The sequence below is a fragment of the Phoxinus phoxinus genome (genome assembly GCF_949152265.1).
Source record: "Phoxinus phoxinus genome assembly, chromosome: 4".
In the NCBI taxonomy this organism is placed as follows: Eukaryota; Metazoa; Chordata; class Actinopteri; order Cypriniformes; family Leuciscidae; genus Phoxinus; species Phoxinus phoxinus.
This window is the reverse complement of record NC_136879.1, coordinates 15,617,003-15,630,929: the sequence shown is the minus strand read 5'-3', so window position 1 is coordinate 15,630,929 and position 13,927 is coordinate 15,617,003. Positions and strand designations below refer to the sequence as shown.

The window sequence follows — 13,927 nt, the reverse complement described above, 5'->3', positions numbered from 1 at the left end:
GCATATTCGTAGAACCACGTATACTAAATGAGGCAACAGTGTAGTTATATTCAAGCAATTTTAAGGCGTGAAGAACTTTTCCAAGGAACATTTTTTTAAATATGTCATTTTGGTAATCAAAGATGAGTTTTAAAAATGTGTTTAAAAATGGAGTGATGAGAGTGTTGCGATTCTCCAGGATTGTTTTGAGACCACTGACTGGCTGATGTTTAGAGAGGCAGCAGATGGGAACATTAACGAATATACAGATACTGTTTCCAGCTTTATCCATCACTGCATTGAGGACATCGTTCCTTAGAAGTCTGTTCGGTCCTTTCCCAATCAGAAGCCCTGGGTTGATGCTGGGGTCCGGAATAACCTAAGAGCCCGGGCTGCCGCCTCTAACTCCGGGGACCCTGATTTGTACAGGAAGGCCAGATATGACCTTCGGAAGGCCATCAAAACAGCGAAAAGGTCTTACAGAACCAGGGTGGAGTCCAGTTATCATGGCTCTGACCCTAGGCATATGTGGTACGGACTTAAAGCCATTGCAGACTACAAAGGGAGAGGTTGTAGCGAGACCCAGGCATCTGTCATACTACTAGACGAGCTAAATGACTTCTATGCTCGTTTCGAGAGGGACAGTGAACCTATTCCAGTGGAACTGCCTGAAGGCCGAGCCAGTGGCGTGCCTATATTAACTGAAGCTGAGGTGAGGCTATGCTTTAAAAAGATCAACCCCCACAAGGCACCTGGTCCGGATGGCATATCAGGTAGGGCCCTCAGGGGCTGTGCTGACTGTTTAGCTGGGGTCTTCAGTGACATCTTCAATCTCTCTCTAAGTTTGTCTGTACTCCCTACCTGCTTCAAGAGGACAACCATCGTCCATGTGCCCAAGAAAACCAAAGCCACCGACATGAAGGACTATCGCCCGATAGCACTGAACTCTATCACCATGAAGTGTTTTGAGCGGCTGGTCAAACCATTAATCTGCTCCTCGTTACCCCCCACCCTGGACCCTATGCAGTTTGCATATCGGTCCAATAGGTCTACAGATGATGCTCTCTCCCACCTGGACAAGGGAAATACGTATGTGAGAATGCTGTTCATTGATTACAGCTCTGCATTCAGCACCATCATCCCCTCCAGACTCGTCACCAAGCTCGTGGATCTGGGACTAAACATCTCCCTATGTAAGTGGATCCACAACTTCCTGACGGGGAGGCCACAGGTGGTGATAATCGGTGACCGCACCTCATCCACACTGATCACCAACACAGGCACGCCCCAGGGCTGTGTGCTCAGCCCTCTATTGTTCTCCCTGTTCACACATGACTGCGAAGTAAACCACAGTTCCAACCTCATCGTGAAGTTTGCTGACGACACAACCATTGTGGGCTGCATTTCTGACGGAGATGAGTCAGCCTACAGAGAGGAGGTCGACACTCTGGTGACATGGTGCCATGACAACAACCTCTCTCTCAATGTCAGCAAAACTAAGGAGATGATTGTGGACTTTAGGAGGAGACAGAGCGAGGAGCATGTACCCCTGCACATCAATGGATATGTAGTGGAAAATGTCAGTTGTAAGTTACTCGGGGTCAACCTCAGAAATGACCTTACCTGGTCTGCTCACACGGACAAGGTGGTCAATGCGGCCCGGAAACGCCTATTCTTCTTGAGGAGACTGAAGAAGTTCAGCATGGACCCAGTCATCCTCACTAACTTCTATAGATGTACAATTGAGAACACACTGACTGGCTGTATCACAGTGTGGTATGGGAGCTGCATTGACAGGGACAGAAAAATCCAGTGTGGTTAGGTCTGCAGAGTTCATCATCGGCAGAAAGCTCCCAGCCCTGCAGGACATCTACCACACACGATGCCTCAAGAAAGCGGGCAGGATTCTAAGAGACTGTTACCATCCATCCTTCAGTCTTTTTACCCTGCTGCCTTCAGGTAGGCGATACCGAAGCATCCGGGCCCGCACACAAAGACTGGATAACAGTTTTTTCAAAAGGGCCATCATGCTCCTAAATGGTCAATGATAATCTCTCTTCACTTTTCTTTAGTCATTTATCCACTGTCACTTTAGTTAACTGTTTGCACCTAGTATATTATATGTTATGTAATGTCAGGTTACTATGCGGTGTCTTGTCATAAGAATTTCAGTGCCAGTTAACCGTGTGTTGTTCTGTGCATCTGACAATAAAAGACTTGACTTGACATTTAAAGGGTTGGTTCACCCAAAAATAAAAATTACCCCATGATTTACTAAGTCCATCAAAGTGCTTCCATCCATCATAAAAGTAATCAACACAGCTCTGTTGGGGTAAATGAAGGCCTTCTGAGGTGAATGTATGTGTTCGTGTAAGAATAAAATATATTTTTTAAACATTATCGACTAAAATTTAAACTTTGACTAAAGCTTGGAAGAGCCGGGACATTTAACTCAGATTGTGTTCGTCTGAAAGAAGGTCACATACACTGAGGATGATTTGAGGGCGAGTAAATCAGAGGGTAAATTTCATAATTGGGTGAACTATCCCTGTAGGGGATAACATTAACTACAGAGAGATTTTAAGACCAAATAACTAGTCATGTGAAAGTGCACACTCAATAACTCATAAGGGCAATTCTTGCATGGGCACATATGCAATGCTTTCAAGCCCTGTTCACACCCGTTATTAAGGTGCATTTTGGTTGATCGGATCACAAGTAGAAATTCCGGTTTACATGTGGCGTTTTAATTGGTCTCATTTGTCCACTTCTGTCCTGATCTCTTAAAGGAGAGGGTCTACGTTTGCAGATGTTCAAACACATGAGCATCTACTCTATGAAAGCAATCTGGTTAAATATGTTTGACTACCTCTAGAAGTGATCAAAAGTAGACAAGCTCAAACAAAAACGACCATTTTTGGATTTACCAGTTAACTGGTGATTGGATTTTTTTTTTTATGCTTAGTACTAGGTGTAAACAAGGCCTTGGACAGCAACCTAGGGTGGATATAATAGTTAAGGGATTAATGCTTAAAGCAGTCTACTTCTCAAACATTACCAGGACTATCCTGAAAAAAAAAAAAGTAATAAACTTGGGATAAAAGGAAAAGTACAGGTTGATGCATATTTTATTCCAGATAATGCTATACTTGCATGACTGAAGAAAAAAAATAAGCCAACAAGTGACCTTACAGGGGCTTGGGCATGCTTGAGTATCAATACGTGCAGTTATGTTAGTCCAGCCATAAAGTCAAACGTAAAGCCACAATCAGAAGTTACACAACCCTTAATTTGAGGGGCCCCAAAATAGCAACTAGAGCTTAGCAAATAGTTAAGTTAAATGGCTTGGGTAGAAGCTTGGCCCATTTAGTTCAAGTCTAAAACCTCTTTGCACAAAATAAAAAGGGTTTAGTAGTGCAGCCCTATAAATCAAACTGAGAACAATCACGAAACATCCAACTCCAGTCAGAAATCAATACCAGAGAGAAACTAATGTTGAGTTTCAGGAAGTTTATTAAAAAACTAAATTCACATGACCAGGATAACTTCTCCACTAGACACCACAGTTTGCCCACTAGAGATGGTCTTGACGTGCGCATCTCTTCCTAAAAAAAAAAGTGATAGAAGCATGAGGCATTCAAATAAAATGTTATTCCTGAAGTCAATTTACAGCAAGCACTCACTTTTCCTAGTGCAGCTTTGCTCACAGGTGCCAGAAGAGGGATGGCACACCGCTGTACTGCAGTGGATGAAGATCTAACAGAGGGGAAAGGGTTAAGCCATATAATTCAATATAAAAAGCACTAAAATTAAGGCTTGAGGTAAGGCTGCAGAGCATACGGTTTCCTGCAGAGGAGCCAGTGATGCTGGATCTACAAATGTGAACATCTTCACAACAAAGCGCTTGTAGTGGGTTGGGAACTGAAGACCCGAAGATCCAGCCATTGGAACCAATGTGGTCAGGTAACGATCATCCTGGTAAGGGCATCTGAAAGGCAAAGAGGCAGTCAGAAAAGCCTTACAGCACATGGATAAAGAATGGCCTTACTCACCCATCAACCAGAAGGTCCCATTGGGGTAGACTGAGTGGACTGGGGGTTTGTGTCGCCCAGCAATGTCCCAGCATCAGGACAATGTTGGGGTCGGTCCTCTCCAAAATGCGCACCTCAACATACACAGGTTCTCGCAGGACTTTTGTAATTGGATAATCAGCACCACTGTAGTAGGATGTGTACGCCTCATCCCCTGAGGATACAGTGTTAAACTAAACTGCTGCAACCTGGAGTTTGAGAGGCGTTAGTTATACTTGGGACAAACACTTACCTTCTGCACAGCCTTTGGTGACACATTGACCATTTGCCAGTCTAAGCTCAACCCTGAGGGGTCCAGGAGCAGCTACTGGTGGAGGTGGAGGAACACTGTTGACCTCCACAACCAGAGCTTCCACAGAAGTAGCAGAGTACCTACACTGGAAGAGAAGCCTGGACAAACCATGAGCTTGTAGCAGTTGTCAATGATTAACATTTATGATAAAGCATAGGTCACCTACTCAAAATGGCTGTCCCTTGTGATGGAACCAAGTGGTCCAATACCCACTTCATACGAGGAGATCATTCGGTTTTCATACACCACATATCCACTGTCCTCCTGCAAATAGTAACACTGTTGGCATCCAGTCCATCCTAAGCCACACAGAAAAAAAAACACAAGCAGCTACTCACAATCATGCTCGTGCCACATGCAGTGACAGGGAACTGGTATATAGCAAAGAAAGGCGTGGATCCCACAGGACTGCAAGATGGGTCACTTCCACCCAAGAGACGGACAGAATCCAGGCTCAGTCGAGGCAGCGTAACATCTCTAGCCACCACTACCACAAACTGACCATCTCTTATACACTGGACAGTCACTGGAATGAGTTACAAGAGCAGGTTATTGCTGAAAATCAGTTTAACATGAACACTTTGCATTGACTCAATCTTACCAGCCTTCCCATAGTAACATTGCTGTCCATTAAAGCAGCAGTTGATAGCTGCACACTCAGCACCAGTAATACCAGGTGGTCCACATTGGATCTGCTCATAATCAGCTACAGCACATTTGTCAAGGGGCTCTGCCTGTGCCACTGGCTGCTTAGGCTGAAACTGAGAAAACTGCTGACTAGCTTGCGGTTGAACTGACTGAGGAAACTGTTGACTAGCTTGCTGTTGAACTGACTGAGGAAACTGTTGACTAGCTTGCTGTTGAACTGACTGAGGAAACTGTTGACTAGCATGCTGTTGAACTGACTGAGGAAACTGTTGACTAGCTTGCTGTTGAACTGACTGAGGAAACTGTTGACTAGCTTGCTGTGGAAACTGCCGATTAGCTTGCTGTTGAACTGACTGAGGAAACTGTTGACTAGCTTGCTGTTGAACTGACTGAGGAAACTGTTGACTAGCTTGCTGTTGAACTGACTGAGGAAACTGTTGACTAGCTTGCTGTTGAACTGACTGAGGAAACTGTTGACTAGCTTGCTGTTGAACTGGCCGAGGAAATTGTTGACTAGCTTGCTGTTGAACTGGCCAAGGAAACTGTTGACTAGCCTGCTGTTGAACTGACTGAGGAAACGGTTGACTAGCTTGCTGTACAACTGACTGAGGAAACTGTTGACTAGTTTGTTGCTGAACTGGCCGAGGAAATTGTTGACTAGCTTGCTGTTGAAACCGCTGGTCAGTTTGCTGGAACATCAGAGATTGAGGATTCTGGGGCAGATTACTCCACTGTGGAACAGCATGACTGAACGCAAAGAGCCAAACACAAAGTGCCAGAGACTGAAGAGCACACCAACTTCCTGCCATTGTTCAACAGCTAGTCACACTGCTGAGATGCTGTCCTCTGGTTTTTTTGTACCATACAGACTTTGGCTAATTAATGATAATCCCTCCCTCTTCATTGACAGTCATGATTCTCCAGACTTGCATGAGTGGGAGTCTATGCAATGCGTGATTCTATTGGTTCTTACAATTGTTATAATTTTTGTATACTTTCCACACTTTTTGAACATACACAAAAGCACATATTGAGCTGAATTCTGAATAGTATGCTAGTACAATTTATTTCATTCTGAAGTTAGCCTTTGTTTTCTCCTTCATTAGCTGAATTTTATAGGCTATTTGATGGTTTGGCTATTCTGGATTTTATTTTTTATTTTTTTACATCTTGCGGTTTTCATGGCAAAAGGCCTGTATTTTCAGGGTATGTTTACACAACAACGACGTACTAAAAATGGAAACTTTTTTTCTTTGAGTTTTCGTGGGAAGTTTCTTAGAGACGACAACTTAGGGTGACATTCCCGAAATTGGTGCGTCCCTCAATACATAAATAGTGTCCTGCATTTCAGTTATGTCTGTATTATTATTTTTTCATCCCTGAAATTGTAAAAATAAAATAAAAACTGTGACTGGCATTTAAAAATCTATTTGTGCAGCCGTCATGTTCTAGCTGTAATATTAACCAACCAACCTAACCCTAGCCCTGAAATTATAAGGCAATAATATATCCCAAATTTATTGAAATGCACATTTATTGTCTTGTCAGAGGAGGACAGGCTCCATCCAAAGTTTTTTCTCGTCAACTAAACATATTATGGAACTATTTTACCTGCTGCCATCACCTTTGTCTCCATTGGGACAAATGCAAATAATAGATTTCACAATGAAAAAGTTCAAAAGCATTATTTCTCTAAACTGTTAAAACACGTCAACTTGTGGATTTCTGAACTGGTGTGAGTGAATGGAGGCGGGGCTAATTGTTGCATATTCGTAGAACCACGTATACTAAATGAGGCAACAGTGTAGTTATATTCAAGCAATTTTAAGGCGTGAAGAACTTTTCCAAGGAACATTTTTTTAAATATGTCATTTTGGTAATCAAAGATGAGTTTTAAAAATGTGTTTAAAAATGGAGTGATGAGAGTGTTGCGATTCTCCAGGATTGTTTTGAGACCACTGACTGGCTGATGTTTAGAGAGGCAGCAGATGGGAACATTAACGAATATACAGATACTGTTTCCAGCTTTATCCATCACTGCATTGAGGACATCGTTCCTAAGAAGTCTGTTCGGTCCTTTCCCAATCAGAAGCCCTGGGTTGATGCTGGGGTCCGGAATAACCTAAGAGCCCGGGCTGCCGCCTTTAACTCCGGGGACCCTGATTTGTACAGGAAGGCCAGATATGACCTTCGGAAGGCCATCAAAACAGCGAAAAGGTCTTACAGAACCAGGGTGGAGTCCAGTTATCATGGCTCTGACCCTAGGCATATGTGGTATGGACTTAAAGCCATTGCAGACTACAAAGGGAGAGGTTGTAGCGAGACCCAGGCATCTGTCATACTACCAGACGAGCTAAATTACTTCTATGCTCGTTTCGAGAGTGACAGTGACCTATTGCAGTGGAACTGCCTGAAGGCCGAGCCAGTGGCGTACCTATATTAACTGAAGCTGAGGTGAGGCTATGCTTTAAAAAGATCAACCCCCGCAAGGCACCTGGTCCGGATGGCATATCAGGTAGGGCCCTCAGGGGCTGTGCTGACCGTTTAGCTGGGGTCTTCAGTGACATCTTCAATCTCTCTCTAAGTTTGTCTGTACTCCCTACCTGCTTCAAGAGGACAACCATCATCCATGTGCCCAAGAAAACCAAAGCCACCGACATGAAGGACTATCGCCCGATAGCACTGAACTCTATCACCATGAAGTGTTTTGAGCGGCTGGTCAAACCATTAATTTGCTCCTCGTTGCCCCCCACCCTGGACCCTATGCAGTTTGCATTTCGGTCCAATAGGTCTACAGATGATGCTCTCTCCCACCTGGACAAGGGGAATACGTATGTGAGAATGCTGTTCATTGATTACAGCTCTGCATTCAGCACCATCATCCCCTCCAGACTCGTCACCAAGCTCGTGGATCTGGGACTAAACATCTCCCTATGTAAGTGGATCCACAACTTCCTGACGGGGAGGCCACAGGTGGTGATAATCGGTGACCGCACCTCATCCACACTGATCACCAACACAGGCACGCCCCAGGGCTGTGTGCTCAGCCCTCTATTGTTCTCCCTGTTCACACATGACTGCGAAGTAAACCACAGTTCCAACCTCATCGTGAAGTTTGCTGACGACACAACCATTGTGGGCTGCATTTCTGACGGAAATGAGTCAGCCTACAGAGAGGAGGTCGACACTCTGGTGACATGGTGCCATGACAACAACCTCTCTCTCAATGTCAGCAAAACTAAGGAGATGATTGTGGACTTTAGGAGGAGACAGAGCGAGGAGCATGTACCCCTGCACATCAATGGATATGTAGTGGAAAATGTCAGTTGTAAGTTACTCGGGGTCAACCTCAGAAATGACCTTACCTGGTCTGCTCACACGGACAAGGTGGTCAATGCGGCCCGGAAACGCCTATTCTTCTTGAGGAGACTGAAGAAGTTCAGCATGGACCCAGTCATCCTCACTAACTTCTATAGATGTACAATTGAGAACACACTGACTGGCTGTATCACAGTGTGGTATGGGAGCTGCATTGACAGGGACAGAAAAATCCAGTGTGGTTAGGTCTGCAGAGTTCATCATCGGCAGAAAGCTCCCAGCCCTCCAGGACATCTACCACACACGATGCCTCAAGAAAGCGGGCAGGATTCTAAGAGACTGTTACCATCCATCCTTCAGTCTTTTTACCCTGCTGCCTTCAGGTAGGCGATACCAAAGCATCCGGGCCCGCACACAAAGACTGGATAACAGTTTTTTCAACAGGGCCATCATGCTCCTAAATGGTCAATGATAATCTCTCTTCACTTTTCTTTAGTCATTTATCCACTGTCACTTTAGTTAACTGTTTGCATCTAGTATATTATATGTTATGTAATGTCAGGTTACTATGCGGTGTCTTGTCATAAGAATTTCAGTGCCAGTTAACCGTGTGTTGTTCTGTGCATCTGACAATAAAATACTTGACATTTAAAGGGTTGGTTCACCCAAAAATAAAAATTACCCCATGATTTACTAAGTCCATCAAAGTGCTTCCATCCATCATAAAAGTAATCAACACAGCTCTGTTGGGGTAAATGAAGGCCTTCTGAGGTGAATGTATGTGTTCGTGTAAGAATAAAATTTGAACTGACTGAGGAAACTGTTGACTAGCTTGCTGTTGAACTGACTGAGGAAACTGTTGACTAGCTTGCTGTTGAACTGACTGAGGAAACTGTTGACTAGCTTGCTGTTGAACTGACTGAGGAAACTGTTGACTAGCTTGCTGTTGAACTGACTGAGGAAACTGTTGACTAGCTTGCTGTTGAAACTGCCGATTAGCTTGCTGTTGAACTGACTGAGGAAACTGTTGACTAGCTTGCTGTTGAAACTGCCAATTAGCTTGCTGTTGAACTGACTGAGGAAACTGTTGACTAGCTTGCTGTTGAACTGGCCGAGGAAATTGTTGACTAGCTTGCTGTACAACTGACTGAGGAAACTGTTGACTAGTTTGTTGCTGAACTGGCCGAGGAAATTGTTGACTAGCTTGCTGTTGAAACCGCTGGTCAGTTTGCTGGAACATCAGAGATTGAGGATTCTGGGGCAGATTACTCCACTGTGGAACAGCATGACTGAACGCAAAGAGCCAAACACAAAAGCTGTGTCCCAATGTGAAGGCTGCATCAATCTAAGGCCGCGGACTTCAAATTATGCAGCCTATGCGTCCTTTGATTGTAGCCTTCGTGGAATTTCCTAATTGCGCAACCAGGTGTTCCCGATTACAGCTCCAGGCGCCAAGCAACGGTGCGAGAGTACAGCCATCCTGATAATTCATTTGATATTTGAGTACACAGCTATGGACCCAGAATTGGCTATTGCCATTTTTATGTTTTATATTTCATTGGAGAACATGGTGAGGATGTTTCAGGTCTTGTACTTTCGGCTTAGACGAAGGTTCAAATGTTCATTTATAATTACTTTGATGCGATTTTATAGGCTAGTGTATTCTTTTTATTATGCACATAAATGGACCTTGGTACATACATTTACACAGGTTTTCAACGCTATTTGAATATAAAACCCAGTTGAATATAAAAAAGTCTAGTGCGAATGTTACTCCCGCTCGTCATCGGCAGCTGTCACTGAAGACAATCGTCCGTAAGCTACACCGGTCCGAGCGCTTCAGATGCGCCCTTTGAAATGGGACGGAGCTGTAGTTAGCAACAACTTGTTAATATTGTGACAATAGGACATGTTGTTACTTTCATTGTCAAAATAACCAGTGGTGGTAAGTAAGGAACTACAAACTTCGTTCATGACAAGGAGGTTTTTTCCCTGCAGAATACACTTTTACTCTTGAGACCTTTAGGCCTACATTAGAGTAACGTTATGCAAGATCATTTTGCTTTACTAAGGTTTGAAATATATGACTAGTAGTTTTTCCCCAATGCGGTATTAGTGGTTATTAATAAAGCGTAATAAAGTATCTCAATATTTATTTCATGAGTCAGCCCTGCAAACCGGTTGGTAGAAAACTTAGTGGATAGTGGAAATATGCATTCAAACACCATCAGATGAAGTCCCACCAGCAGGAGGCCTTACCAGGGGCTCTATTGTGGAGCCTGTCGCGGTCCAGCAGCACACCAGGGTCTCCCACTCAGCTCAATACAAGTCTACATCATTCTTTCTTATTTTATGTACTGTAAATTTAAATGTGTATGTTGATTTTGAGATTTTTTAACGTATGTTGTAAATAGTTGGGGGGAAAAAAGGTATAGAATCATTTGTTTCATGTAAAAATTATGACTGTCATTACAAAAATAAACTATGTCCAGAGCAATGAATTTTCTTTTATTTACACATTTAAAGTTGCATAAAAATAAATAAATAAACAGATTTTTTTCCCTTTTAAAAAATATAAGTTTAAAAAAAAATATATAATATTCTCAATCATTCTTTCAAGAAGAGAAAACTCTCTCTTTTGCCTGTCCATCCTCTCCTGTGCTCTCCTCGCCTCTGCAGTCCCATGTCTTCTCTAATCAAGTCAAAAACTCGTCCTCTCGGTCTCTTCTTGGTGCTGCCGGTGCTGATGCTGGTGCTCGTGCTGGTGCCTCTGGCTCCTCCTCACCGTGGGCACCCACTGCTGAACTTGACCCTGGTTTGTCCTCAGGGATTAAGGCAATGAGGACAGGGAGTGCCTCTGTCCCAACACCTCATCCATGAGGACAAACCAGGGCCAAGTTTCAGCAGTGGGTTTCCCACTCACACCCTCACCTGTCCCAGGACACTTGCAATCCTAAGGCAGAGCAAATTAACCATGGCTTGTTAAAAACAACAGCACAATACATTTCAGCTAAGATGTGTGTATTAACTTTCTTTTTTTTTTTTTTCTTTTTTTTTGGCCTGTATGAGAGTTAATTACCTTCCCCAGCAGACCCATTTTCTCCAGAATTGCTATAAAAAAGCAGAAAAGGGTACATGAAAAATTAAAACCTTAAATTATAGTTAAAGGTTTTAACCTTATAGTTAAAACCTTTGTAGACGTAGCTTGCATGACACCACTACAAAAACACATAAAAGTAAAACCCCATTGCCTTGTCTACTGCTTTTCTTATTGTTGTGGGCTTTATAGGGTGAGTGATATTTCTTATAATACACAAGTGAGACAGACTAGTGCAAATATTACAATAAAAATGTATTTAATTTATTTATTTAATTGCAATTTAATAAATTGAGATGTCTGCTCCTTGCTCCCTGAAACAATTATTAAACTAAATATTAGGACAAGTTGTATACCACCTTACAAATGAAGCCACGCAATGGTGATGAATGAGTTAAGATGAAGTTTGTAAGAAAGAAAAACTTGTGGCTTTTAACTCACTAGCTATTTGAGTAAATGAAAACATAATACTTACATTTAAATGTGAATTTGCCGTCCACCACCGAACTCTCGGCCGTCATTTTTTATAATAATAATGCTGTCGTCACCGGCGCGCGATGGCTTATGGGATAGAATCAGGCCGTAAGGATCCGTTTATGCATCCTTTCTTTCACGGGGAAATGAAGGGTGCATTTGGCGTCGCTTTTGAATCAGGGTAGCCTTCGTCGCGCCGCGATGACTCAACCGGCCTTCGAATACGGCCTTTGGATGATGCCGAATTGAATTGGGACAGCCTTCATCGAGCCGCGGTGACGCAATCGGCCTTAAAATGCGACCTCCAGGTGTGCAGCCTTTGAATTGGGACATCCTTCGTCGCGCCGCTGTGACGTTTCGTCGTGCCGCTGTGACGCAATCGGCCTTCAAATACGGCCAATCGGCCTTCAAATACGGACTTCGGAGGCTGTAGCCTTCACATTGGGACACAGCTAAAGTGCCAGAGACTGAAGAGCACACCAACTTCCTGCCATTGTTCAACAGCTAGTCACACTGCTGAGATGCTGCCCTCTGGTTTTTTTGTACCATACAGACTTTGGCTAATTAATGATAATCCCTCCCTCTTCATTAACAGTCATGATTCTCCAGACTTGGATGAGTGGGAGTCTATGCAATGCGTGATTCTATTGGTTCTTACAATTGTTATAATTTTTGTATACTTTCCACACTTTTTGAACATACACAAAAGCACATATTGAGCTGAATTCTGAATAGTATGCTAGTACAATTTATTTCATTCTGAAGTTAGCCTTTGTTTTCTCCTTCATTAGCTGAATTTTATAGGCTATTTGATGGTTTGGCTATTCTGGATTTTATATATATTTTTTGACATCTTGCGGTTTTCATGGCAAAAGGCCTGTATTTCCAGGGTATGTTTACACTACAACGACGTACTAAAAATGGAAACGTTTTTTCTTTGAGTTTTCGTGGGAAGTTTCTTAGAGACGACAACTTAGGGTGACATTCCCGAAATTGGTGCGTCCCTCAATACATAAATAGTGTCCTGCATTTCAGTTATGTCTGTATTATTATTTTTTCATCCCTGAAATTGCAAAAATAAAATAAAAACTGTGACTGGCATTTAAAAATCTATTTGTGCAGCCGTCATGTTCTAGCTGTAATATTAACCAACCAACCTAACCCTAGCCCTGAAATTATAAGGCAATAATATATCCCAAATTTATTGAAATGCACATTTATTGTCTTGTCAGAGGAGGACAGGCTCCATCCAAAGTTTTTCTCGTCAACTAAACATTTTATGGAACTATTTTACCTGCTGCCATCACCTTTGTCTCCATTGGGACAAATGCAAATAATAGATTTCACAATGAAAAAGTTCAAAAGCATTATTTCTCTAAACTGTTAAAACACGTCAACTTGTGGATTTCTGAACTGGTGTGAGTGAATGGAGGCGGGGCTAAATGTTGCATATTCGTAGAACCACGTATACTAAATGAGGCAACAGTGTAGTTATATTCAAGCAATTCTAAGGCGTGAAGAACTTTTCCAAGGAACATTTTTTTTAAATATGTCATTTTGGTAATCAAAGATGAGTTTTAAAAATGTGTTTAAAAATGGAGTGATGAGAGTGTTGCGATTCTCCAGGATTGTTTTGAGACCACTGACTGGCTGATGTTTAGAGAGGCAGCAGATGGGAACATTAACGAATATACAGATACTGTTTCCAGCTTTATCCATCACTGCATTGAGGACATCGTTCCTAAGAAGTCTGTTCGGTCCTTTCCCAATCAGAAGCCCTGGGTTGATGCTGGGGTCCGGAATAACCTAAGAGCCCGGGCTGCCGCCTTTAACTCCGGGGACCCTGATTTGTACAGGAAGGCCAGATATGACCTTCGGAAGGCCATCAAAACAGCGAAAAGGTCTTACAGAACCAGGGTGGAGTCCAGTTATCATGGCTCTGACCCTAGGCATATGTGGTACGGACTTAAAGCCATTGCAGACTACAAAGGGAGAGGTTGTAGCGAGACCCAGGCATCTGTCATACTA

General features: G+C 43.0%; 1 protein-coding gene across 13 annotated transcripts; it reads right to left on the bottom strand.

Annotated features, from left to right (window-relative positions):
- Positions 1–3,072: 3,072 nt before the first annotated feature.
- Positions 3,073–12,414, bottom strand: LOC306996564 (zona pellucida sperm-binding protein 4-like). Of its 13 annotated transcripts, none has more exons than XM_079609178.1 (12): positions 12,350–12,414; positions 9,529–9,644; positions 9,173–9,435; positions 5,381–5,523; positions 4,964–5,319; positions 4,701–4,888; positions 4,529–4,626; positions 4,303–4,460; positions 4,032–4,224; positions 3,820–3,967; positions 3,663–3,735; positions 3,079–3,584 (listed from the first exon to the last, which is right to left on the bottom strand). In XM_079609178.1, the coding sequence occupies exons 6-12, from the start codon at positions 4,704–4,706 to the stop codon at positions 3,508–3,510; spliced, it is 753 nt and encodes a 250-aa protein (XP_079465304.1). In that variant the 5' UTR covers positions 4,707–4,888; positions 4,964–5,319; positions 5,381–5,523; positions 9,173–9,435; positions 9,529–9,644; positions 12,350–12,414; the 3' UTR covers positions 3,079–3,507. The 13 variants fall into 13 exon arrangements, with proteins under 13 accessions (XP_079465309.1, XP_079465304.1, XP_079465305.1 ...); XM_079609179.1 differs by having other exon boundaries at positions 5,381–5,564; positions 9,173–9,279; XM_079609189.1 differs by having other exon boundaries at positions 9,137–9,376; positions 9,533–9,644.
- Positions 12,415–13,927: the final 1,513 nt, after the last annotated feature.

Excerpts from the sequence above, each read along its gene's own strand:
- LOC306996564 (XM_079609177.1), bottom strand. The coding sequence starts at position 9,568 with ATGTTCCAGCAAACTGACCAGCGGTTTCAACAGCAAGCTA. Across the intron at positions 4,225-4,302 it reads CACCAAAGGCTGTGCAGAAG|GGGATGAGGCGTACACATCC; the intron begins GTAAGTGTTTGT and ends CTGTATCCTCAG. Across the intron at positions 3,585-3,662 it reads GCAAAGCTGCACTAGGAAAA|GAAGAGATGCGCACGTCAAG; the intron begins GTGAGTGCTTGC and ends TTTTTTTTTTAG.